The sequence below is a fragment of the Etheostoma spectabile genome, unplaced genomic scaffold (assembly GCF_008692095.1).
Source record: "Etheostoma spectabile isolate EspeVRDwgs_2016 unplaced genomic scaffold, UIUC_Espe_1.0 scaffold00006692, whole genome shotgun sequence".
Lineage (NCBI taxonomy): Eukaryota > Metazoa > Chordata > Actinopteri > Perciformes > Percidae > Etheostoma > Etheostoma spectabile.
Window position 1 is genome coordinate 47,501 of NW_022603411.1, and position 27,933 is coordinate 75,433.

General features: G+C 44.9%; 1 protein-coding gene across 2 annotated transcripts in view; it reads right to left on the reverse strand.

Annotated features, from left to right (window-relative positions):
- The window catches only part of scn4ab (sodium channel, voltage-gated, type IV, alpha, b), a 60,614-nt gene extending 36,416 nt beyond the window's left edge, over positions 1–24,198 (reverse strand). The window contains exons 1-8 of one of the 2 annotated variants that reach the window (XM_032508240.1): positions 24,022–24,198; positions 6,453–6,633; positions 5,286–5,423; positions 3,174–3,292; positions 1,201–1,290; positions 950–1,078; positions 753–844; positions 175–447 (exon numbers count right to left, since the gene is read on the reverse strand). In XM_032508240.1, the coding sequence (XP_032364131.1) occupies positions 175–447; positions 753–844; positions 950–1,078; positions 1,201–1,290; positions 3,174–3,292; positions 5,286–5,423; positions 6,453–6,581 (970 nt within the window). In that variant the 5' untranslated portion in view covers positions 6,582–6,633; positions 24,022–24,198. Of the gene's footprint in view, positions 1–174; positions 448–752; positions 845–949; positions 1,079–1,200; positions 1,291–3,173; positions 3,293–5,285; positions 5,424–6,452; positions 6,634–12,577; positions 12,608–24,021 lie in introns of those variants that run through there. The other variant, XM_032508239.1, reaches the window with a different exon arrangement.
- Positions 24,199–27,933: the final 3,735 nt, after the last annotated feature.

Sequence of the window (27,933 nt, forward strand, 5' to 3'; positions counted from 1 at the left end):
ATAGAGTGGTCTAGACCTGCTCTATCTGATAATATTAGAGCGGTCTAGACCTGCTCTATCTGATAATTATAGAGTGGTCTAGACCTACTCCATCTCTAAAGTGTCTTAAGATAACTCTTGTCACGATTTGGTATTATAAATAAAATGGAATTGAATTAACAAACATATTCATACCTGGGTTGTTGATGAACTCGTTGTAATCAAAGTCATCGCTTCCTGTCCTGTTGCTGTGGGTGTCATTGCCATCGTAAGTGGTGTTAAGGCCAATGTCAGACGTGTGGTTGCTAAGCAACAGTGGCGGCATCAGGACACATTTTTGCCGCAGGTTTCCCATGAAGAGCTGCAGGCCAATCAAAGCGAAGACGCAGAGGCAGAACACGGTCAGAATCATGACATCAGCTAGCTTCTTCACTGATTGGATCAGAGCTCCGACAATCGTCTTCAGACCTGGTGGGGGGGGGGGGGGCACATTACAGCCTGTTCTCAAGAACCATTCATACACATGGCTGTGACATGTCCATGTCCCAGGAGTCTTTTCATCCAAACCACTTTAACGAGTCATGTTGGTGTCTGACTAATTAACTCCAACGCTACGGTAACGGCCTCTGTGTCTAAATGGAACTGTTGCATCTTATGCTCATTTGGAAAAACTGTACACTGCCTAAATATAAGGAGAAAAATAAGAAAAGGATTTTATGTCTGTCAGTTTGTATTGCTTACACACACACACACACACACACACACACACACACCAGGGATGACTGTGATGGTCTTCAGAGCTCGAAGTACTCTGAACGTCCTCAGCACAGAAACATTTCCCAGATCAATGAACTCGGTCAGGTATCTGAAACAGAGAGAAACATCATCATCACCTCGGTCATGTGACCCAGAAACTAAGATACACACCACGGGTACCACATGGATCAGCGTGTTGGTGAGTGAGGTTTACGCCATGCTGATGACCATAAAGTCCAGCCAGTTCCACGGGTCTTTGAGGAAGGTGAAGCCCCCAACACAGAATCCTCGCGACACCACTTTGATCGTTGCTTCAAACGTGTAAATGAATGTAAAGACGTACCTTTTCAACAACAGAGAAACATAAAAAAGACTGTTAGCATGTGTGTGTGTAAAGGTCTGTGTGTGTGTGTGTGTGTGTGTGTGTGTGTGTGTGTGTGTGTATCATTGTGTGTGTTGACTCACTCGACGGCTTTGCTCCACGCTGGAGGATCACTCATAGTCATAAACGCACAGTTGGTGATGATTGTCAACATGATGAACAAACTGAATAAAGTTTTGGTTTTAAGGAATAAAAATAACATCAGCTGATCATTTTTCAATAAGCTGCAGACTGGTCGATCAGAGAGGAACAGTGTAACGGATAAAGGATGTTTAGGATATTTAGAGTTTTAAGGAACAAAATCATCATCAGGGTTAAATAATAAAGTTAATATACAGCACAGGCTAAAAGTTTGGTTACACCTTCTCATTCAATGCGTTGTCTTTATTTATTTACAGTGTAGACAGAACATCTGGTAAGAGGAGACTGGATCAGGCCTTCATGGTCCACTAGCAGCTAGGAAACCACGGCTAAGGAGAGGAAACAAGCCTAGGAAACCACGGCTAAGGAGAGGAAACAAGCCTAGGAAACCACGGCTAAGGAGAGGAAACAAGGCTAGGAAACCACGGCTAAGGAGAGGAAACAAGGCTAGGAAACCACGGCTAAGGAGAGGAAACAAGGCTAGGAAACCACGGCTAAGGAGAGGAAACAAGGCTAGGAAACCACGGCTAAGGAGAGGAAACAAGCCTAGGAAACCATGGCTAAGGAGAGGAAACAAGCCTAGGAAACCATGACTAAGGAGAGGAAACAAGGCTAGGAAACCACGGCTAAGGAGAGGAAACAAGGCTAGGAAACCACGGCTAAGGAGAGGAAACAAGCCTAGGAAACCACGGCTAAGGAGAGAAAACAAGCCTAGGAAACCATGGCTAAGGAGAGGAAACAAGGCTAGGAAACCACGGCTAAGGAGAGGAAACAAGCCTAGGAAACCACGGCTAAGGAGAGGAAACAAGGCTAGGAAACCACGGCTAAGGAGAGGAAACAAGCCTAGGAAACCATGGCTAAGGAGAGGAAACAAGGCTAGGAAACCATGGCTAAGGAGAGGAAACAAGCAGAAGAGATCTGTTTGGACCAGAAACACAAGAATGGACATTAGACCAGTGGAGATCTGGGATCTGGTCTGATGAGACCAGGTTTGAGATCTTTGGCTCCAACCGCCGTGTCTTTGTGACGGAGAAAAGGTGACGGATGGATTCTACATCCTGGTTCCCACTGTGAAGCATGGAGGAGGAGGTGTGATGGGGGGGGGGGGGGGCTTTGCTGGTGACACTGTTGGGGATTTATTTCAAATTGAAGGCTTCCTGAACCAGCATGGCTACCACAGCATCCTGAACCAGCATGGCTATCACAGCATCCTGAACCAGCATGGCTACCACAGCATCCTGAACCAGCATGGCTACCACAGCATCCTGAACCAGCATGGCTACCACAGCATCCTGAACCAGCAGGGCTACCACAGCATCCTGAACCAGCAGGGCTACCACAGCATCCTGAACCAGCAGGGCTACCACAGCATCCTGAACCAGCATGCCCTCCCATCCGGTCTGCGTTTAGTTGGACCATCATTTATTTTCCAACAGGACCATGACCCCAAACACCCCCCCAGGCTGTGTAAGGGCTATTTGACCCAGAAGGAGAGTGATGGAGTGCTGTCCCCCCTCAGTCTTCGGACCTGGACCCAGTCCAGATGGTTTAGGGAGAGCTGGACCGCAGAGTGAAGGCAAAGGGCCGACAGGTGCTGAGCATCATGGGAACTCCTTCACGACTGTTGGGAAACCATTTCAGGTGACGACCTCTTGGAGCTCATCAAGAGAATAACAAGAGTACAAAGGGGGGGGGGGGGTACTCTGAAGAAACTAGAACATAAGACATGTTCTCAGTTATTTCTACTCTGTTGTTAAGTCCATAATCCCACGTGTTCACTCATAGTTCTGATGCCTTCAGTGATAATCTCCAATGGAAATAGTCCTGAAGATAAAGGATCTCATTGGAGGAGAAGGTGTAACCAAACCTCTGGCCTGTACGGTATATAAATATAAAACAAATATATAAAGGATATGAGTGGATGAGGATCTTGATAGCAATGGTCCGTAGCGGACTGAACGGACTCAGAAGGTAACAGGCTGGCTCGGCGTTAAAACGGTAGATTATGTTACCTTTACCAATCACGATGAATGTCTGCAGAGAGACAGACAGATCAGAGACACAGACAGGTCAGAGAGACAGACAGGTCAGAGAGATAGACAGGTCAAAGAGAGTTACAGACAGGTCAAAGAGAGACAGACAGGTCAGAGACACAGACAGGTCAGAGAGACAGACAGGTCAGGGAGAGACAGCTCAGAGAGAGTTACAGACCGGTCAGAGAGACAGACAGGTCAGGGAGAGACAGCTCAGAGAGAGTTACAGACCGGTCAGAGAGACAGACAGGTCAGAGAGAGACACAGACAGGTCAGAGAGAGAAAGGTCAGAGAGAGTCACAGACAGGTCAGAGACAGACAGGTCAGAGAGAGTCACAGACAGGTCAGAGACAGACAGGTCAGAGAGAGTCACAGACAGGTCAGAGAGAGTTACAGACAGGTCAGAGAGACAGGTCAGAGAGAGTCACAGACAGGTCAGAGACAGACAGGTCAGAGAGAGTTACAGACAGGTCAGAGAGAGTCACAGACAGGTCAGAGACAGACAGGTCAGAGAGAGTTACAGACCGGTCAGAGAGACAGACAGGTCAGAGAGAGACACAGACAGGTCAGAGAGAGAAAGGTCAGAGAGAGTCACAGACAGGTCAGAGAGAGTCACAGACAGGTCAGAGAGAGTTACAGACAGGTCAGAGAGAGTTACAGACAGGTCAGAGAGATAGACAGGTCAGAGAGATAGACAGGTCAAAGAGAGTTACAGACAGGTCAAAGAGAGACAGACAGGTCAGAGAGAGACAGACAGGTCAGAGAGAGACAGACAGGTCAAAGAGAGACAGACAGGTCAGAGAGAGACAGACAGGTCAGAGAGAGACAGACAGGTCAAAGAGAGACAGACAGGTCAGAGAGAGTTACAAACAGGTCAGAGAGACAAACAGGTCAGAGAGAAACACAGACAGGTCAGAGAGACAGACAGGTCAAAGAGAGTTACAGACAGGTCAGAGAGAGTCACAGACAGGTCAGAGAGAGTCACAGACAGGTCAGAGAGAGTCACAGACAGGTCAGAGAGACAGACAGGTCAGAGAGAGTTAAAGACAGGTCAGAGAGAGTCACAGACAGGTCAGAGAGACAGACAGGTCAGAGAGAATCACAGACAGGTCAGAGAGACAGACAGGTCAGAGAGACAGACAGGTCAGAGAGAGTTACAGACAGGTCAGAGAGACAGACAGGTCAGAGAGAGTCACAGACAGGTCAGAGAGAGACACAGACAGGTCAGAGAGAGACACAGACAGGTCAGAGACAGACAGGTCAGAGAGAGTCACAGACAGGTCAGAGAGAGTTACAGACAGGTCAGAGAGACAGACAGGTCAGAGAGAGACAGGTCAGGGAGAGACACAGACAGGTCAGAGACAGACAGGTCAGAGAGACAGACAGGTCAGAGAGAGTCACAGACAGGTCCGAGAGACAGACAGGTCAGAGAGAGTCACAGACAGGTCAGAGAGAGTTACAGACAGGTCCGAGAGAAAGACAGGTCAGAGAGAGTCACAGACAGGTCAGAGAGAGACACAGACAGGTCAGAGACAGACAGGTCAGAGAGACAGACAGGTCAGAGAGAGTCACAGACAGGTCAGAGAGAGACACAGACAGGTCAGAGACAGACAGGTCAGAGAGACAGACAGGTCAGAGAGAGTCACAGACAGGTCAGAGACAGACAGGTCAGAGACAGACAGGTCAGAGAGAATCACAGACAGTTCAGAGTTGCCTTCACTAAGAAATAATAATAATAATAATAATAATAATAATAATAATAATAATAATAATAATAATGTTATCACCAGAGAAGACACCTATGTTTTTATATGTGATAGGTGCAGAATAGGGATTTTCTGTTTGTTTTGTTCATGCCAATAAAGCAAATTTAATTCATTGGATTCTGACTCCTACAACTGAAACTGAGATTAAAAATTAATAATTTATTAATCTAAACTGATCAGTCTCCAGTCGCCACAGAGGGAAAAATCTTTTATCAACGACAGAGAGACCTTCTGTGATTGGTAGAAGGGATCCAGCTCCTCCAATGGGGTGTTGAACAGCTCAGGGGGCGGGTCTCCATAGATGAATGGGAGCGGCTTCCCAGCCTCAAGATCACTGGCTGGTTTAGGAAGATCTTCCTCTGCAATCTGTCAATCAGAGAGACAGCCAATCACAATTAAAATCAGATAGACAGTCAGAGAGACAGACAGACAGATAGACAGTCAGACAGACAGTCAGAGAGACAGACAGACAGATAGACAGTCAGACAGACAGTCAGACAGACAGTCAGACAGTTAGACAGTCAGAGAGACAGACAGACAGATAGACAGTCAGACAGATAGACAGACAGATAGACAGTCAGAGAGACAGACAGACAGTTAGACAGTCAGAGAGACAGACAGACAGATAGACAGTCAGACAGACAGTCAGACAGACAGTCAGACAGTTAGACAGTCAGAGAGACAGACAGACAGATAGACAGTCAGACAGATAGACAGACAGATAGACAGTCAGACAGATAGACAGACAGATAGACAGTCAGACAGACAGTCAGAGAGACAGCCAGAGAGACAGTCAGACCGACAGTCAGAAAGACAGACAGTCAGACAGACAGTCAGAGAGACAGCCAGAGAGACAGTCAGACCGACAGTCAGAGAGACAGACAGTCAGACAGACAGTCAGAGAGACAGCCAGAGAGACAGTCAGACCGACAGTCAGAGAGACAGACAGAGAGACAGTCAGACCGACAGTGACTCCACATGACTCATACAAACACAACAATGCGATCTTAAATCAATGACTGCGTTGCATGTCAGGCTGCACATGAAACATTATGTTGCTTATCATCAGACCCAAAGCCAATCTGCACGCTGTACATTTCATATAGTTCTCAGCTGTGATCAGGAATGAAAATCTGCAGAACTTAGCGGACTAATTTCTGCTTGAGGAGATGTGTTAACATTTTGAAATTCGATTTTAATTGGTTTAAACATGCTTAACAGCTCTGAAGTGGTTTTAATCTGACAGTGTCTATGAGCAGAAGTAACAGTCTTTGTACTGTGAGCATGTAGTACTAGTGTGTAGTACTAGTGTTGTATTCCCACAACAAATGAAATATGTCTCATCTCATCTTCCTTCTCGCTGGTTATGGCATGTTTTGAATCCTGTGATTGTACCTCAATGTTTTTCTCCTTCCTCCTCTGGCGCTCCTCCTCCACTTCCTGTCGTTTTTGTATTTCCTCCAGCGAGGATGGTGTGAATCGTCTGAAGATCTCTGAACCAACAGGGGGTAGTACAAGCGCCATGCTGGCATCATGCAGCGCTGCCCCAACTCCACCGTCTCCTAGCAACCGCCTCCTGCAGCAAGAGGAAGGGGAGAGTTAAAGTTACCGGACACTGAAAGACAGGATCACTGTCCACACACAACAAACTATCAATGACATCATCCAATCAGAAAGGGCCGTCCACTGGTTGACTGAACCCTGACGGCTGGCGTAACAGACGAACCAGGGCACCCACACTCACTAAACGAGTGTTCACCAGGCAAGAAGTACCAAAGATATGGACCACCCTTGGGTCTCTCCTCATTCAAGTGAAGCAAGTATTGGGACTGCCACAGCGTAATAACATTGGCAATTAAGCAGAGAGATAAGCGTGTGTGCCCTTTAGCTTCATAGGCAGGTATATGTGCAAACCGTCTGCATAATAATGAAACAACAAGTTGTTTGTACCTGTCTATTATCACCCCTGAAGGCAATGTAAATAAGGAAAAGAGGAGGGGGCCATAAATGGATCCCTGTGGTACCACACAAGAGAGAGAAGAAGTCACTGATCATTACAAAGAAGGTCCTGTTGGCCAAATAAGAGCTGCTCCATTTAAATGCTGAGCCTGGGGCGCCTGATGGGGGAGGCGGGAGAGGACAGCTATGATGTCCAATAGAAAGCAGCACAGAGCCGGCATCTGAAGACTGCTAACACCGCCGGGACGCAACCTGAAACCAGACGGTTTGTTACTGGATGAAGACGACTTCTTCAAAAGCCTCAGAAAGAAAAGGCAGATGAGAGACTCACGCTTCCTGAATATGAAATAAAAATAGACGCAGAGCTGCTCAAAGTAACACAAAAGCGCACAAACACAGGCACACACACAACACACACACACACACACACACACACACACACACACACACACACACACACACACACACACACACACTTGTCTCTTGTGTCTTCACGGCTTCACCCTTACGTTGCCATGGCAGCTGCAGCTGTTGGGAGTTATCAGTTAGCCTCTGGTGTAAGGTTGCAGTTGCTGTCACACAGACACACACACACACACACACGCACACACACACACAAACACACACACACCGTAATTCATTCCTCTATGTGTTCCTACATGATTTCCTTTCAGCCCCTCCTCAGCGCCGTCTGATCAACCACTAACCTCTACTTGTCTCCTTGTCTCCTCTCCTCTCCTTGCCTACTTGTCTCCTTTAGTGGGCGTTTGGATCACAGCCAGCTGGGGTTATCAACGTCAATCAGCTAAAATATTGATGGAAGTTAAACATTGATTGAGTCAATGTCTGTTATTGTCAGGAATGAACCGATCACTGTTGTTGATCATTCTTCAGAGTTTATAACACAATGATCACTCGCTGCCAGGTAGCGCCCCCTACAGGCCGAAGCTGTTCTTCTTCACCTGTCTCTCTGTCTGTCTGTCTGTCTGTCTGTGTGTCTGTCTCTCTGTCTGTCTTTCTTCTCTCAGATCATGTGTCAGCTTAGTAACTGCTGGTTCCCACAAATATTAGGCTTCAAGCAGCTAAATACAGCAACACACACACACACACACACACACACACACACACACACACACACACACACACACACACACACACACACACGTGTTTTGGTTCCTCAAACCCAGTTGCTCATGATCTTAAAACCCTTTTGAACTCTTTTGGTCTGAACCAGTGAGTGAAAGGGCCACACCTTGGATCTCGTCATGTCCTACGGGCTTTCACTTTCACTCAGTGAAATAACTGAAACTGGCATCTCAGACCCCCCCGTCAGGGTGGAGATCAGTGTCCTCCACCTATTAAGCCGTCTCTTCAGCTTCTAGGCGCCGCTGCATCTCCTCCTCTTCAGCTGGAGAGTTAGCCTCTGCGTTTTTGGGCTCACAGTTTCATGTAAAGCATGGTCTGGTCTCTCCCTCTTCCCCAGGTCACCTTCTCTCTGTTCCCCTCTACATGCACAGACATCCTAGACTCTATTCCCCTCATCGGATTAAATCCTTTAAACCTAAGTAAACCTAAGGCGGACCCCTGGCTAAATGACACAAAGGGCCCTTAGGCAACACTGCAGACGAGCTTAACGAAGATAGGAGAAAGACAGTTTCCGGGTGTATTAAGGGACTGTCTAGCTGAATACCAGAGGGCTGTCTCACATCCAAGGCAGAGCACCAACTGAGAACATCAAGCCAACATGGAAGGGTTTTTGATGGAAAGATGTTAACACCATGGGGCTGTATCTTCTTGCTTCTTGCTGGGGTGTACAGATTACACCCCATTACCCCTCCAGCCTATGGGATGCTGAGTTATGCCAGAGTAAAATGCATGCTACCATGTCACTTGGGACTTTGATGAGTCATCCTCTGTTTCAGGAGTTATCTGCCTTCATATTCAGGAGACAAGAGTTGCGTACCTTGTGAATGTCAGCTTTCTCCCATTGGGCCTATTTGGGACAAATGTGTAGAACACTTACCATACATGTAGCCTCATTCGATGCCTGTACACCCCAACAAGTAGGAGCAGCCTCATGTGAGCATCCAGGTGTGTTGTCAGTTCTTCTCAACAGATAGCAGTATGAACATCTGAAATGCTATCTGGTTCATGCCAACCCATAGCCTGAGGTACTCAGGTTGTAGTCAGAATATGAGTCTGTTACTGCTCCTTTGGGCTGGGATTATGGGGCTTTGTTTCATCCAAACCAGAAAAGGCACTTAATTGGGTAAACCTACAACCAATCAGAATGGAGTATGGGACGTATGTTGAGCATATTTTTCACTGGCTTCTCTCTTGTGTCTTAAGCATATAGGCTACATAGCTAGTTCTAATACATCCAGGGTATAACGTGTAGAAATGAAAAACTTTTATTATTATCACCAGGAGGCAAAACTGAGTGCCACCATACATAAGGTTGATTGTGGGCGACAATACTGTCCTGGTTAGCTCGCCAAAACTCTACTGCTGAGGTTGCTGGCTAGCTCTGCAGCGTTAGCTACGTGCACGCTAATTATAGCCAGTTATCTTTGTGTAATGTAATAAGAACCCACCTAACTTGTAGGAGCGAAAATTATGATACAAAAAAATTGATACAAAAGGAGCTAATGGAGCTAAAGGAGTCTTATGTTTGTTATTGAGTCCAGGACCGGACTCGAGTACTGCAGCCCTGCTTACCGTTCTCTTAATACATCCATGCTAGCTACTGGCTACTGCTGATGTCAGCTACTAGCCAAAAGCTCCAGCAGTTGAGCAATAGAAGATATGATGAGCTGTGTCCATTATTGCAGCTACAGGATCTTGTAAGAACCATCATATGTCCCACACCAGCTCCCCCCTGTGGCCTCATACTGGATGTCCCCACCCCGTCACTCTGCATCCCTTCATTATGGTCAAACTGTATTTCTTCATCACATCAAAACAGCAATTCATAGCATGCCAAACAACTGTCCTCTCCCCCAGTCCAACCAACTAACACCAAAACAACGTCATCTAAATAAAATAGCCACGCTCAACACGCCATCACTAAGCAATAAATCCCTCATCCTGAATGAAGTCATCACTCCCAACACACTGGACTTCCTCTGCATCACTGAAACCTGGCACACACCCCCTGGCATGACACTGTCCGCAGAATGGATGGGAACTAATAAAAAATATCATTATGGGGATTATATTGTATTGGTACCAGTTGTCAGTCTCGTTTGAAGTGATAACGTTGGCAGATAAATGTTCTGGAAGGTGTTAGACAGGTTTTGGTTGTAATAAAGTGACCTTAACCGTTCCAAATTGTAAATTAAATTCTTCAGACACCCAGCACGGCCTGCAGGTGAACACTAAAAACCGTCACAACCCATTAAACTACATTCCCTGAGAACAGAGAAACAGTGAAACAGAGAAACAGTGAAACAATTAAACAATTAAACAGTGAAACAGAGAAACAATTAAACAGTGAAACTGTGAAACAGTGAAACAGTGAAACAGTGAAAAGGTGAAACGGAGAAACGGTGAAACGGAGAAACGGAGAAACGGAGAAACGGAGAAACGGTGAAACGGAGAAACGGTGAAACGGTGAAACAATGAAACAGTGAAACAGTGAAACAGTGACACAGTGAAACAGTGAAACAGTGACAGCTTCCAGCATCTCACTAGGAGCGTGACATTTAAATGTCAGCAGTTACTGTGGCAACGTGCCAGAGGTTGCAGCAGCTACACACACAGACACACACAGACACACACAGCAGCTACACACACAGACACACACAAACACACACAGCAGCTACACACACAGACACACACACAGACACACACAGCAGCTACACACACAGACACACACAGACACACACAGCGGCTACCCACAGAAGCAGACGAGGCAGTAACCTGTGGAAGCCCCTGTGTTGTGTTGAGTCCCAAAGAGCATTAGGTCAGGTCTGAACAGTGGTCGCTGTCGGGGTCAAGCAGGTGCCACGATCTGTAAATTTACCCCAGAATCTCAACCCGGGATGGTCCCATGCCATGCATAGCAGGAGCTCCAGCAGCATCTGGCTGTTTCATGAGGCAGCTGTCACCAGAGCGAAAGCTGTCACAAACAGCGGTGCAACCGGGGTTCCCACAACACGGCCTCTACCAGCTTCCTACCACCCTTTCTCTAGTGGACCAAGAGGGCTCCACAAGCAGCATCAGCTTCAAAAACCTTTTCCAAGCACTTATTAGATTCATTGTTTTTGCATGTCTTTTAACATTTTAATTAATTTACTTATATCCATTCATTATTTATTTATTAATTCCAGTGCCAGCTGGAGGTGTGACATGATTTTACTGGCCACTGGCTACTGTCTCGTTTACCATTTTATCGTCTTTTGGTCTATTACGCATATCTTTCTCCCAATAAATCAATTCCGTTCATACCTTAAACACTCCGGTCCCCTTCCTTTCCCATCCCTTTCTAAATCGTACACCCAGGCCCAATGCGGCCCATGCCAATCATTTCCCTCTCTCCCGTAGTCCAGCGTTCTTGCCATATCTGGGGTTCTTACCCCACCCCCCTAGTTCTGGAGGGGGGGGGGGCAAAACTGCCCTTACACTAACAATCCCTCTGCCAGATGTAGAAACGCAGCCCATCCATTGAAGTAAATTATAAAACCCAAACTTCTCAGAACTCCATCTACCTCAGATCAATAGGCCAGTGCCAAAAATTAAAACCCTCAGACCCTAAATCCTAACCCTAAACCAACCCTTACCCTAACCCTTGTTTTTACTCTAACCTGAAACTAACCCTCTAACCCTAACCCTGACACTGTAACCCTAACACTGACTTGTGCCCCTCGCAGCGCCCATCCAGGGCAGTGGGTTTCAACCAAACCTAACCCCTAACCCCCTAATCCTAACCTAACCCTAAACCTAACCTAACCTGACCATAACCTAACCAAACTGTAACCTAACTACACCCTAACCCAACCCTAACCCTAACCCAAAGCATTAATCTAACAACACCCTAACTACAACCTAACCTAACCCTAACCTAACCTAGCCATAACCTAACCAAACTATAACCTAACTTTATTCTAACCCCCCCTACAGACGAAAGGTTTCAATAAATCCAACAGAATAGATAGATCACATGTTTGCCAGTATCAAGACGTCTAGGAACATCCTTGTGTGCTTGGTTCTTTTTTTAATTTTACAAACCATGCATATTAACTGGAACTAAACCAACCTTCCTACACTCTCTCTCTCTCTCTCTCCGGATGACATGAATTACACACTAATAAAGCTAATAAAATAAGCTTTGATATGATGATGGATTCTCACAGTACGTTGTTATTGTCATCCCCCGTCAGTAGTCTCTGTGTGTAAAATATGTTGGTATGATCAAGATTATTAACCTCATACTTGAAATAATGAACTAATGAACTATCACCAACAGAGTCAACAGCATCTTCTGCTAGCGATTAATTAGTTAGTAATTCCTTCATCTGATCAAACAGAAACATTAACATTGTTATACACACAAGTCTTACTGTGTTTAGCTGCTGGTGACTGGTCCCCTGCTTTGAACTGAAGGTGTGTGTGTCTGTCTGTCTGTGTGTGAGTGAGTGAGTGTGTGTGTGTGTGTTTGTGTGTGAGTGTATGTGTGTGTGATGTGAGTGTGTGTGTGAGTGTGTGTCCATCACTAACATGTCATTCAGCCTCTTGTCTTTGTGATAACAGGCGCCACACACCGACTCTCAGAGACAAACGGCAGTGATGTCATCACATTTCTAACCACAAGATGGTGCCACCAAAAAACAAATTAACACCTTTAATTAATCAATTAAAACTTCAATCCAAACACCTCGGTCCAACAGCAAAAACTGGTTTTCATTAACAAAACAACAAAAAAACATAATCAAAGGGCATGAATGGTGTCTTCCTCCTCTTCTCTCTGCCTCTCTGCACAGGTTATTATCTGGATTAGGATGGACAGTGGGGTTGGAAAGTTTGGGCACACCAGATACAAATTTGTATTAATGTGCAAAAAGAAGCCAAGAAAAGATGAAAAATCTCCAAATAGCATCAAATGACAGATTAGACCTTCATATAATATGTCACAAAAAGTTAGATTTCATTTCATCATTTACACTTTCAACATAACAAAAAAATAAACAAGTTCTGTGGACCAAGGAGGTTAAAACAGAACTTTTTGGCCGGAATGAGCAAAGGTACATTTTGAGAAGAAAGGGCCCAGAATTTAATGAAAAGAACTTCTGTCCAGCTGTTAGGCATGGGGGGGGGTCAATCATGCTTTGGGTTATATTTCAGCCAGTGGCACAGGGAACTTTTCACGAGTAGAAGGAAAAATGGATTCAATAATATTTCAGCAAATTTTGGACGCTAACTTGATGCCATCTGTGAAAAAGCTGAAGTTAACCCTCTCAACCCGAGAGACTTAGGTTCAGCACCTCTGATTCATAGTTTAATCATTTAAATTATGATAAAACATAGAAACTCACTGAAAGTGGCTGCTAAAAGCTAACGAGTTAGCGATTACAGAGGTCTCTTCTGGGTCTTTCTAGCCTCTACAGGTGATTTTTTATCCAGCCTGGAACTTCCAGCCTCTTTCGGGGTCGTTGAGCATTAAATCCAAACCGTCATATCCAAGATTTATCCACTTTATGTCCATAATTTATCGCATTTTGGCTAATTTATGCCGCTAGCTCCGTGGTCCGTGTCTGCTCTTTGTGTGTTTACGGAAGTAAAGCCAATCGTATGCCCATATATGGGAGACTACATCAGCCAGAGAGTATGGAGGCTGAAAGAGGACAATACTCCAGTCAAACTGTCTAGTATGCGATCAAAGATGCTATAGTGCACAAGATAGATATCTACCATTTAAAGAGGAGAATGGCGTCACAGTTTAAGATTTGGCACATATTTGTGGCTTTTTTGAAGAAATGTAAATAGTATGTGCTTTATAAGAATTATAATGTTTACTATGTTTATTTTTGCATATAGGAGAACTGTTTTAGACACAAATGCTTGTGTAGCATTGCTGTGGGTGTAATATCAATAAATATATTATTATGTTGATTATTGGCATGAGTAAATGTCATGAGGGCAAAAGCGTCTGGACCTTCTGTGAAAAAATGTATGTATTTTGTCAACTGTATAATTTATGATGATTATTTCTTCACAGTGTGACTCCCAAGACATATGAGAAGGTATTTTTTTAGGTATTACTGCTCTGTCTGTGATATCAATACATATCTGGAAGATTCATGTTCCATTTTATTTATTTATTTGTCTTCAAGGTCCTACAACCATTTTTAACATTCAAGTGACCTCATTGCAACCCAAATATTCTAATTTTGTCCTGTTTTTGCCCATTTGTCCTGAAAAAAATGATGTTGATATCTTGACTGTAGACAACAGGGTTGATGTTTTACAAGTTATTATAAAATAAATCCAAACGGACAATGAGCTGTAAAAATGGCCTTATGGGTTCAGAGGGATAAGGTCCTACAACCATTTTTAACATTCAAGTGACCTCACTGCAGCCTAAATATTCTAATTACCCAGTTTGTCCTGAGAAGAGTGATGTTCATATCTTGACTGTAGACAACAGGGTTATCTCACCATATCAAGAGGCGTAAACTGAAGGTTTTGCAATGGCCTTCACAATCTCCTGACCGCAACATAATGTAAATCTATGGATAGACCTTAAAGGAGCAGAAACCTCAATGGAAGACTTTTGGAAGAAGAATGGGCGAAGATACCTCCAACAACAATTAAAGACTCTTGGCTGTCTACAAGTGGGGGGGAGGGGGTACAAGGTATTAACTCTGCAGGGGGGGGGGTACAGGGTATTAACTCTGCAGGAGGGGTACAGGGTATTAACTCTACAGAGGGCCCAAACTTTTGCACACGCCTTTTTTGTTTTTGTTATTTTGAAAGTGTAAATGATGAAATAAAATCTAACTTTTTGTGACATATTATACAAATGTCTAATCTGTCATTTGATCCGTTTGGAGATTTTCATCTTTTCTTTCTTTCTCTTTATGCACATTTTACCTGGGAGGCAACACATTACAACCCCACTGTATGTATTATGATGTGGGGTGTATTGTCTGTGATTATCTTTATTAGGGTGTATGTATTATGATGTGGGGTGTATTGTCTGTGATTATCTGTATTAGGGTGTATGTATTATGATGTAGGAAGTATTGTCTGTGATTATCTGTATTAGGGTGTATGTATTATGATGTAGGAAGTATTGTCTGATTATCTGTATTAGGGTGTATGTATTATGATGTAGGAAGTATTATCTGTGATTATCTGTATTAGGGTGTATGTATTATGATGTGGGGTGTATTGTCTGTGATTATCTGTATTAGGGTGTATGTATTATGATGTAGGAAGTATTGTCTGTGATTATCTGTATTAGGGTGTATGTATTATGATGTAGGAAGTATTGTCTGATTATCTGTATTAGGGTGTATGTATTATGATGTAGGAAGTATTATCTGTGATTATCTGTATTAGGGTGTATGTATTATGATGTAGGAAGTATTATCTGTGATTATCTGTATTAGGGTGTATTGTCTGTGATTATCTGTATTAGGGTGTATGTATTATGATGTAGGAAGTATTATCTGTGATTATCTGTATTAGGGTGTATGTATTATGATGTAGGAAGTATTATCTGTGATTATCTGTATTAGGGTGTATGTATTATGATGTAGGAAGTATTATCTGTGATTATCTGTATTAGGGTGGATGCATTATGATGTAGGGTGTATTGTCTGTGATTATCTGTATTAGGGTGTATGTATTATGATGTAGGAATTATTATCTGTGATTATCTGTATTAGGGTGTATGTATTATGATGTAGGAAGTATTATCTGTGATTATCTGTATTAGGGTGTATGTATTATGATGTAGGAAGTATTATCTGTGATTATCTGTATTAGGGTGTATGTATTATGATGTAGGAAGTATTATCTGTGATTATTTGTATTAGGGTGTATGCATTATGATGTAGGGTGTATTGTCTGTGATTATCTGTATTAGGGTGTATGTATTATGATGTAGGGTGTATTGTCTGTGATTATCTGTATTAGGGTGTATGTATTATGATGTAGGAAGTATTATCTGTGATTATCTGTATTAGGGTGTATGAATTATGATGTAGGGTGTATTGTCTGTGATTATCTGTATTAGGGTGTATGTATTATGATGTAGGGTGTATTGTCTGTGATTATCTGTATCAGGGTGTATGTATTATGATGTAGGGTGTATTGTCTGTGATTATCTGTATTAGGGTGTATGCATTATGATGTAGGGTGTATTATCTGTGCTTATATGCTGAGTTGAACTGAACCAGTGTCTCTAAAAAACGTTACTTTCAGATAAAACACTTTCTGCTGACTATTTCATCAGATATGTGCACCCCACATAGGTTAGATGCCCCCCCCCGCTGTGGACACCTAATCAGGCACACTTGAGTTTCTTCTTTTTGATCAGTGAACCCAAACCACAGACACCCACTAAACAGGGCCACTATCAAATTAAAACGTAGCAAATCAACTAAACCATAAACTTATTGTTATTCACACCTGGTCAGGACCCCCCCCCCCCCCCCCTTGCTGTAGGGCGTTTCAGGAGATTTGGACTAACCAAGAACGCAAGGCCTATTTCAATCTGCACATTTTAATCAGGAGTTGTTAGTTAGCAATTTTTGGGACAATAGGTTAATTATTGTGGTTTCAGAAATAATTTAAATATGCAATATGTGAAAACGTAGAATAACTTGTTAACAATATATCTTGTGAAACATAAACAGAAAACCATTAAAAAAAGAACGTCAGGTTGTCATATTTCTATTTTCTTTTAAATACCACAAAACATCTCTGAGTGTCTGTTGCTATGTGTTTACTGTGCCAGTTATGTGATGATGATAAACACTATATATGGCCCTTTTACACAGGTGCAAAAAGTAATCATTTATATTCACTCAAGAACTGATAAGAAAATGATCAATTGAATAATCCCTCCAAAATCCCACTTAACTAAACAACCAACTCAAGGACAACCGGTTTATTAAATGTTGGACTGCTCCTTTAATAAAATGAAACCAGTCTTCTTTTTCTCAGAAATATCGGTCTGAACCCTCCCCCTGCACACACACACACACACACACACACACACACACACACACACACACACACACACACACACACACACACACACACACACACAGAGCTGTTATCAGTGTTGTTGTTCAAGCAGAGTGTTGTGTCACACTGATAGAGAAAAGTCATTCTGCTTTTAATGCACCACAGATGTGTGTGTATGCGTGTGCATGTGTGTGTTTGTGTGTGTGTATGCAATTGTAGACCGCAGAATGTTTTTGGACACAGTCAGAGACGCCCGGCATTTCCTCTCTCTGTCAGCTCACCACGCTAAGATAAAATGATCAGTGTGTGTATATCTGTACGTGTGTGTGTGTGTGTGTGTGTGTGTGTGTGTGTGTCTTGCAGCATCCTGCAGGAAGTGAATGAGAGAAAATAGCTGACAGAGTTTTGGAGATCAAAGGATTTCACTAAATATTGACTATAAATAGTTCACTGTCCATAAATTTGGATCATATCTCACATAAACTCAATTTAAAATGTTAATGCTTAGATTTATTTAATGTGTGTGTGTGTGTGTGTGTGTGTGTGTGTGCTCTATAACTCCTAATTTCCACCGGATGCAAAACATCTTTGGATCTGCTTCTGAATGGCGGCGGAGTCTTTCCATGAAGGGGGATATGAAAGATGTAGGACGGGTCTAGGACGGGCATAGGACGTGGATAGGACTGACGTAGGACGGGGGTAGGACGGACGTAGGACAGGTCTAGGAGGGCGTAGGATGGGTGTATGATCTCCCCGGCACAAAGGCCACAAGGGCCTAAAAGAGGCGGCGTCACAGGAGGCCCCTGCCGGCGATTTATCGTCCGTCGGCTTGGTGTGTCAGGGAAAACATTCCTGCCCCGAGGAGCAAGGAGTGAAGATGGATCTGCCCAGAGCTAGAAGCAAGGAGGGAGGATGGCTTACTGAGGAGTTCAATGCAAAATTACATTTAACCAATGATTTTCATATAAGTTATTCATAATAAGAACTCCAATGCCTCTCAGAGTATATGACATCTGTATCCGTCCTCTGTGTCTTCTCCTTGATGGAGACCACTGGGTTTGTTAGGACTCCACACAGTTTCCTTGAAGAATAGATGACGTGGAGCCTGACAGAAACAGTTGCCTAGAACGGTGTTTATCATAGCAGGTCTCAGGTCCCAGGTCCCAGGTCGAGACCAGAGCCTATCCAAGAGACTAGATGTCCTTTTTCAGCTAAGATAGAATGACTGGTCAAGACACTTGGACACACGAGGGGCAGATTCAGAAATACGTAATAGAACAAACTGTCTGCCTGAGGTCCACTAATTGTTCTGTTTAAGATTAAACTGGTTTCCAAACAAGGGTTTTTCTCCTCTGGGGGGGGGGGCACTGCATATAAAGAAGTGTACTACTGATTGTGGGGACACAGAACTTTGGTTACTCTGTAACTCTGTTCATTGTGAAGACTGTTCTTGTCATTTGATTGTTCTCTGCAAAAAACAATTAAACTTTCACTGGAGACTAAACTTTGATTCAGTTTGCAGCCTTCTGTCTTTATTCTGTTTCAACAGAGTCTCACTTCAAACCAAATTCCTCCCTCGCTGTTCAAGAAACTTTCACCACAGGAGCCATGAGTGAGGATGAAAGAGTGTGGAGCTATGAGTGAGGGTTGATCACTGAGAAGCTTTAGTTGATGATGGAGGATGCAGGAGTGAGAAGCTATGAGGGAGGATGGAGGAGCGAGTATGGATCTCTGAGGAGCTATGAGTGAGGATGGAGGATGCAGGAGTGAGGTGCTATGAGTGAGGATGGAGGATGCAGGAGTGAGGTGCTATGAGTGAGGATGGAGGATGCAGGAGTGAGGTGCTATGAGTGAGGATGGAGGATGCAGGAGTGAGGTGCTATGAGTGAGGATGGAGGATGCAGGAGTGAGGTGCTATGAGTGAGGATGGAGGATGCAGGAGTGAGGTGCTATGAGTGAGGATGGAGGATGCAGGAGTGAGGAGCTATGAGTGAGGATGGAGGATGCAGGAGTGAGGAGCTATGAGTGAGGATACACAGAGCAGAGATGTACCCACAGAGTCTCTAACAGCTCACAGGATATGACAATATAATGTAAATACACTTTAATTGAACTGAATTATCCAGTGTGTATGCAGTACAGCAGACACCTAAACTGACACATTAGCCCACATTATTACAGTTTTGACCATTGCTAATTAATTACTAAAATGAGGAATGCTTGGACCAAAGTGTAACCATAACTTAAACACATTGTCAACTTTACACAAAAAAGATTATGCCCCTTTTTGCTGGGGACACTGGACCCACTTCATGGACCCCAGGGGGTCTTGTGACCCCACACTATGTATTACAGTGTATATATATATATTTCTATATTTTTAGAAAGATGGTCTCTGATTGAGACCGCAGAAACTCACTGACAGTTAAGTTAAAGTTTCTCTCTGAAATCTCAGTGGACACAAACAGCTACAGTTCCAACCTGCTGCCAGACATGAAACACATCCGCACGCCCACATAGCTGTGTGTGTGTGCGTGTGTGTGTGTGTGTTAGTGTGTGTGTGTGTTCTGAGGATCACATTGCGATTCAGATGCCAAGTAACTTGTAACTGTGAAACCTCTGAATGTGCTGCCATCACATGTGCGTGAGATCAGTGAGCCTGACTCTCTGCAGCAGCTTCATTCACTCTGATGTCTCTTCAACAGGAACACACACAAAAACACACACAAACACACCTGAGTTTACAGGTCTGCAGTAGACAACACGCTCAACACGCACACACGCACACACCTGAGCATGAAGGTCAGGGATCCACGTGACAACATGAAGCAAAGTGCTGCATTCATATTCCAAATGAACCAATGGAAATGCAAATGAGTCTGATTAACTTTGAGCCATGTTGTTATTTTTAAAAGACTTCCTCTGTCCTGGAAGGAGATCTGAACTCCTGAATCCAGTCCTAACCCTGACCCCTAACCCTTATCCAATCCGGTTTGTGTAACATCAAAGTGTTCAGTGAGAATCTGGAACAAACCTATAGCGTCTCTACCTCTTAAAGCAAGTACCCAGATGTTTTCAGCTGGTAGCACAGATAGTTAAGCCAGTTGCTCTGCCGTCGCTTTGGCACTTGAGATAAATTTAGCTACCAGAGATGTGTGACGATCCTTTAATATTAAAGCTTTCCTGAGTCATTTTTAGCACACATACTATCCTAAGCTAAAGCTAATAGTGCTAATGTGACTAGGTCAATGCTAGTACCTCTGCATGCCGTTAACCTTTCAGTGTGCCCTGCTCAGGTAGCGTTAGCCACACTGAGCTAGCTCGGACTGCAGCAGATCCCTGATCAGCTGGCCCAAAATTACATCTCAAACTCTAACCCCGACATATCCTGTCAGATAAAAGGTCTCTTCCTCCAGTCACTGAGACACTTTGTATTTAACATTGGAGGCCCAGTTAGCATGTAGCACATTCATGCTAACCTCAGCTGCTGCAGTGTTAACATTAACAAGGTTTCAGTAGACCATGAGTAACTAGTAACTCATATGGTCCTTATGGTCCTCAGCTCATCTCCCAGTAACTCATATGGTACAGCTGCTAACCTCATCTCCCAGTAACACATATGGTACAGCTGCTAACCTCATCTCCCAGTAACTCATATGGTACAGCTGCTAACCTCATCTCCCAGTAACACATATGGTACAGCTGCTAACCTCATCTCCCAGTAACTCATATGGTACAGCTGCTAACCTCATCTCCCAGTAACACATATGATACAGCTGCTAACCTTAGCTCCCAGTAACACATATGGTACAGCTGCTAACCTCATCTCCCAGTAACACATATGATACAGCTGCTAACCTCATCTCCCAGTAACACATATGGGACAGCTGCTAACCTCATCTCCCAGTAACACATATGGTACAGCTGCTAACCTTAGCTCCCAGTAACTCATATGGTACAGCTGCTAACCTTAGCTCCCAGTAACTCATATGGTACTGCTGCTAACCTCATCTCCCAGTAACACATATGGGACAGCTGCTAACCTCATCTCCCAGTAACTCATATGGTACAGCTGCTAACCTCATCTCCCAGTAAAACATATGGTACAGCTGCAAACCTCAGCTCCCAGTAACACATATGGTACAGCTGCTAACCTCAGCTCCAAGTAACACATATGGTACATCTGCTAACCTTAGCTCCCAGTAACACATATGGTACAGCTGCTAACCTCATTTCCCAGTAACACATATGGTACAGCTGCTAACCTCATCTCCCAGTAACTCATATGGTACAGCTGCTAACCTCATCTCCCAGTAACACATATGGGACAGCTGCTAACCTCATCTCCCAGTAACTCATATGGTACAGCTGCTAACCTCATCTCCCACTAACTCATATGGTACAGCTGCTAACCTCATCTCCCAGTAACTCATATGGTACAGCTGCTAACCTCATCTCCCACTAACTCATATGGTACAGCTGCTAACCTCATCTCCCACTAACTCATATGGTACAGCTGCTAACCTCATCTCCCAGTAACACATATGGTGCAGCTGCTAACCTCATCTCCCACTAACTCATATGGTACAGCTGCTAACCTCATCTCCCAGTAACACATATGGTACAGCTGCTAACCTCATCTCCCAGTAACTCATATGTTACAGCTGCTAACCTCATCTCCCAGTAAAACATATGGTACAGCTGCTAACCTCATCTCCCACTAACTCATATGGTACAGCTGCTAACCTCATCTCCCAGTAACACATATGATACAGCTGCTAACCTCATCTCCCAGTAACTCATATGGTACAGCTGCTAACCTCATCTCCCAGTAACACATATGGTACAGCTGCTAACCTTAGCTCCCAGTAACACATATGGTACAGCTGCTAACCTTAGCTCCCAGTAACACATATGGTACAGCTGCTAACCTTAGCTCCCAGTAACACATATGGTACAGCTGCTAACCTTAGCTCCCAGTAACACATATGGTACAGCTGCTAACCTCATTTCCCAGTAACACATATGGTACAGCTGCTAACCGTAGCTCCCAGTAACACATATGGTACAGCTGCTAACCGTAGCTCCCAGTAACTCATATGGTACAGCTGCTAACCTTAGCTCCCAGTAACTCATATGGTACAGCTGCTAACCTCATCTCCCAGTAACACATATGGTACAGCTGCTAACCTCATCTCCCAGTAACACATATGGTACAGCTGCTAACCTCATCTCCCAGTAACTCATATGGTACAGCTGCTAACCTCATCTCCCAGTAACACATATGGTACAGCTGCTAACCTCATCTCCCAGTAACACATATGGTACAGCTGCTAACCTCAGCTCCCAGTAACACATATGATACAGCTGCTAACCTCAGCCCATCAAAGTTTGGATTTAATGCTCAATGACCCTTAAAAAGGCCCAGGTCAGGCTGGATAGAAAACCACCTGTAGAGGCTAGAAAGATCCCGAAGAGACCTCCCCGGCCGCTAGCTCGTTAGAAGAGATCTCCGCGACCGCTAGCTCATTAGAAGAGCTCTCCCGGACCGCTAGCTCGTTAACAGAGACCTCCCCGGCCGCTAGCTTGTTAGAAGAGATCTCCGCGACCGCTAGCTCGTTAGAAGAGATCTCCCGGACCGCTAGCTCGTTAACAGAGATCTCCCGGACCGCTAGCTCGTTAACAGAGATCTCCCGGACCGCTAGCTCGTTAGAAGAGCTCTCCCGGACCGCTAGCTCGTTAACAGAGACCTCCCCGGCCGCTAGCTCATTAGAAGAGATCTCCGCGACCGCTAGCTCGTTAACAGAGATCTCCCGGACCGCTAGCTCGTTAGAAGAGCTCTCCCGGACCGCTAGCTCGTTAGAAGAGCTCTCCCGGACCGCTAGCCCGTTAACAGAGACCTCCCCGGACCGCTAGCTCGTTAACAGAGATCTCCCGGACCGCTAGCTCGTTAACAGAGATCTCCCGGACCGCTAGCTCGTTAACAGAGATCTCCCGGACCGCTAGCTCGTTAACAGAGATCTCCCAGACCGCTAGCTCGTTATCTTTAAGCTGCAACAATTGTAAGTTTCTGTGTTTTATGGTTATTAAATGATTTAATTATTAATCAGAGGTGCCACTTTTGCTCGGATACAATTCTCTCGATTCCTGAGGGTTAATCAATGAATCAAATTTCTCAAATTGTGGTTTGTGCAGATTTAGCCCAGAAAATACCCAGAAGCGTTTGGATTAAAACCCTTTCCCAGATAGTCCAGTCAAGTGGGAATTATCAGTTTATGGACTTATATCTGATTGGTTACAACTTTCACATCCATAACTTATTATGATTACACATTGCTGGTTGTCTGTGTGACATCATCAGTCTCTGTGACATCATCGTGTCTCTTTCCGCTTCCCTCGCTGTCTGTCAGATGCTCACATTCTGAAATATTAACAACACTAAAGCTGAACCAGAGAAACCAAGACTTTGTTGTAAAAGACTTTCACTGGGATATTTTGTCCCAAGACTTTGTTATAAAAGACATTCACTGGGAAATTCTGTCCAACAGACGAGTGGACAGTGTAGTGCCGACCTAATGACATCATCACACCACCTCTACTGAAATACAGGTGTGAAAGCACTCGTAATCTCTAGACACACAGTCTTTTGTATTATCAACACAAGGTTAATTACAAATGTCTCTAACACACACACACACACACACACACACACACACACACACACACACACACACACACACACACACACACACACACACACACACACACACGCACACGCACACAGTCAATACTGATGGGTCAGTCTTACCTTATATAGTTGTTTATGCCCAAATTATTCCAGTAAGGATCAGAGTATTTGTTGTCTGCCTGTCTCTCTGTCTGTCTGCCTGTCTCTGTCTCTCTATCTGTCTGCCTGTCTCTCTGTCTGTCCGTCTGTCTGTCTGTTGATCTGTCCCCCCCTCATTCTGTCTTGCTGTCTGTCCGTCTGGTGTCTTCTGGCCTTGCCTCGCCTTGCCTCTCTGACTGAAACCTGAGAGGCCAGGTAGTGTGTCATCACACACACACACACACACACACACACACACACACACACACACACACACACACACACACACACACACACACACACGATCATTAGTTCCTATCAGGCCTTTTTAAATCATTTAGTTACAGAAATGTATTAAGTTCTAGCCAAAATTCTGATATAAAACCAGACTTAATTAATGAAAAAGTTAATTTCACTTTTTTTAATCAATGGAATAAACAATCAAGGACTTGTTTCGGTTTGTGTGCTTTTATTTTTTCTTTGTTTCTATATTTGCAGTGTTTTCATGTATTTGGTTGTGTGTATTTGCAGTAGAGATGTGCTTTGCGGTTTGGATATTGATTTTATACCCTAACCCAGACTGACCATGGGTTAACCCTAGCTCTAATGGTCTAGGATTAGGGTTGGGGTTCGGACATTGGTTTTTAACCTAACCCAGACTGACCATGGGTTAACCCTAGCTCTAATGGTCTAGGATTAGGGTTGGGGTTCGGACATTGGTTTTTAACCTAACCCAGACTGACCATGGGTTAACCCTAGCTCTAATGGTCTAGGATTAGGGTTGGGGTTCGGACATTGGTTTTTAACCTAACCCAGACTGACCATGGGTTAACCCTAGCTCTAATGGTCTAGGATTAGGGTTGGGGTTCGGACATTGGTTTTTAACCTAACCCAGACTGACCATGGGTTAACCCTAGCTCTAATGGTCTAGGATTAGGGTTGGGGTTCGGACATTGGTTTTTAACCTAACCCAGACTGACCATGGGTTAACCCTAGCTCTAATGGTCTAGGATTAGGGTTAAGGTTCGGATGTGGTTTTATACGTCTCCCCCACATTTTTACCCCCAACAGCAGAGCTGGTTTTGATCCTTAGCAGGTCCTGCAGCACACCACCATCATTGTGGTTTATGCAATTAGGTGCAGCCTGCCATAAATTTCACGTGGGGGAGACAAGAAATGCCCTTTATTTAAGACTCAAACAGCACCAGTACGTTATAAATAAGGGCGATGGCACAACTGTTTGATATGCACATTTTAAACTTCACGGCCCTCAAAATGTTCAGAGAATGGGCCTGGAGAGCAAAAGAGCCTGGACCACGGGTCAGAGCCTGGACCAGGGGTCAGAGCCTGGACCACGGGTCAGAGTATTGGCCTGGAAAGCAACAGAGCCTGGACCACGGGTCAGAGCCTGATCCACGGGTCAGAGTATAGGCCTGGAAAGCAACAGAGCCTGGACTAAGGGTCAGAGACTGTAACAGGGGTCAGAGCCTGGACCACGGGTCAAAGCATAGACCTGGAAAGCCACAGAGCCTGGACCAAGGGTCAGAGCCTGGAACAGGGGTCAGATCCTGGAATAGGGGTCAGAGCCTGGACCACGGGTCAGAGCTTGGACCACGGGTCAGAGCATAGGCCTGGAGAGCAACAGAGCCTGGACCACGGGTCAGCGTCGGAGAGGAAGTGGATCCATCTTTTGAAGACCATAGACCCTACGGGTCTGAAAGCTATTAACATGGATCTACTTCTCTTTTTAATTAAGTTTTCTATCTAAAAACCCTTCCCTCCCACTGCTCTGGTTTCCTCTCTCCTCGGGTTTTTTCTGGACCACCTCTGCAGCGCATCAGAATTATTCTTCAGACCCCCCTACATGCTTTCTTTCCCTTTTATTCCTTTGTTTTCTTTTTTATAAAACTTTTTTAATCTTTTGCATACTTTTAAGATTTTATTATTGTTTTTTTTCAGGGATTAATTTCAACCTGCAAAGGGGGTCCTACTTCAAATGTGCATATATTATGTTTTTGATAAAATTCTTTAACCCTTGTATTGTCCTTCATGTACATAATTTCACGTCAACTACCCTGCCATATTTGGTTATGTATTTTGTTATTTTATTTTTTCGCTCGCTTACACTGTATTTTCTACTCACATCTCACACAGCACAATTATCCCAAAAGGTTTTTATTCAAAATAGATTCAAGGTACATTTCAGTTAATTTCAATTCATTTAAGTTTCTTGGCATTTTGAGGGCGCGACTCACGACACACATCTGTTTGTCCACTGCTCGTTTTTGTTTTTGCAGCATAACGTCGACATCCAACCCGGCGCCACTACCCGTGACCCAAGAAGCTACGGTATCACGCATTCAGGAGGTGAAAAAGCTGTTGTCACGTTGCGTGGGCCCCTCAGGCCCTCGGTTATGTGTAGAGCGGCATGTTCCACGCGTAGCTGAAGCCGGCGTTGCAGGCCACCCGAGACTTAAGTCTGTACCTGGCGGGCTTACTGGGGATGTAATGGTGGAAGAAGCATCGACCTTAGGTACGCATGGCAACGAATGAAAATGAGAAGGCGATGGAAGAAGAAGACAGAGGAAGAAGATGAGGAAGACAAAGAAGAAAAGTTCAACAATATTCCCACACACAAAAAAAATTACAACGCGTAATGGATGGTTCTCCGGGAACCATCACCTCTCCGGGAACCATCACCTTATCGTGGTGGAGAGGTTTGTGTGTCCCTGTGAACCTGAGGGCTGTGTTGTCTGGAGCTTTGTGCTCCTGGTAGGGTCTCCCATGGCAAAGAGGTCTCAGGGGAGGGGCCAGACCAAGAATGGTTCAAAGACTCCAATGGAAGAACAAGGAAGGGATAGAGAGACCCCGCCCGGAGGAAGTCCGGGGCACCCGTCTGGAGCCAGGCCCAGACGGTGGGCTCGTGAGTGAGCGTCTGGTGGCCGGGTTTGCCACGGAGCCCGGTCGGGCACAGCCTGAACAAGCGACGTGGCACCTCTCCCTCCAACCCATGGGCCCACCACCTGTGGGAGGATCCAAAGGGGTCGGGTGCGCTGCTACATGGGTGGGAGCGAAGGTCAGGGGCTTCGACGGACCAGAACCGGGCGGCAGAGGCTGGCTCTGGGGACGTGGAATGTCACCTCTCTGTGGGGGAAGGAGCCGGAACTTGTGCGGGAGGTGGAGCGCTACCGGTTAGATCTGGTGGGGCTTACCTCTACGCACAGTCTCGGTTCTGGAACCGTTCTCCTGGATAGGGGTTGGACTCTGTCCTACTCCGGAGTTGCCCATGGTGTGAGGCGCCGGGCGGGTGTGGGGATACTCACAAGCCCCCGGCTGAGCGCCGCTGCGTTGGAGTTTACCCCGGTGGACGAGAGGGTCGCCTCCCTACGCCTGCGGGTGATGGGGGGGAAAACTCTGACTGTTGTTTGTGCATATGCACCAAACATAAGTTCGGAGTATTCGGCCTTCTTGGAGACCTTGAATGGAGTCCTGTATGGGGCTCCAGTAGGGGACTCCATAGTTCTGCTGGGGGACTTCAATGCACACGTGGGCAATGATGGAGATACTTGGAGAGGCGTGATTGGGAGGAACGGCCTCCCTGATCTAAACCAGAGTGGTTGTCTGTTGTTGGACTTCTGTGCTAGTCATGGATTGTCCATCACAAACACCATGTTCGAACATAGGGATGCTCATAAGTGTACTTGGTACCAGAGCACCCTAGGCCAAAGGTCAATGATCGATTTTATAATCGTTTCATCTGATCTGAGGCCGTATGTTTTGGACACTCGGGTGAAGAGAGGGGCAGAGCTGTCAACTGATCACCATCTGGTGGTGGGTTGGGTCAGGGGGTGGGGGAAGACTCTGGACAGACCTGGTAAGCCCAAACGGGTAGTG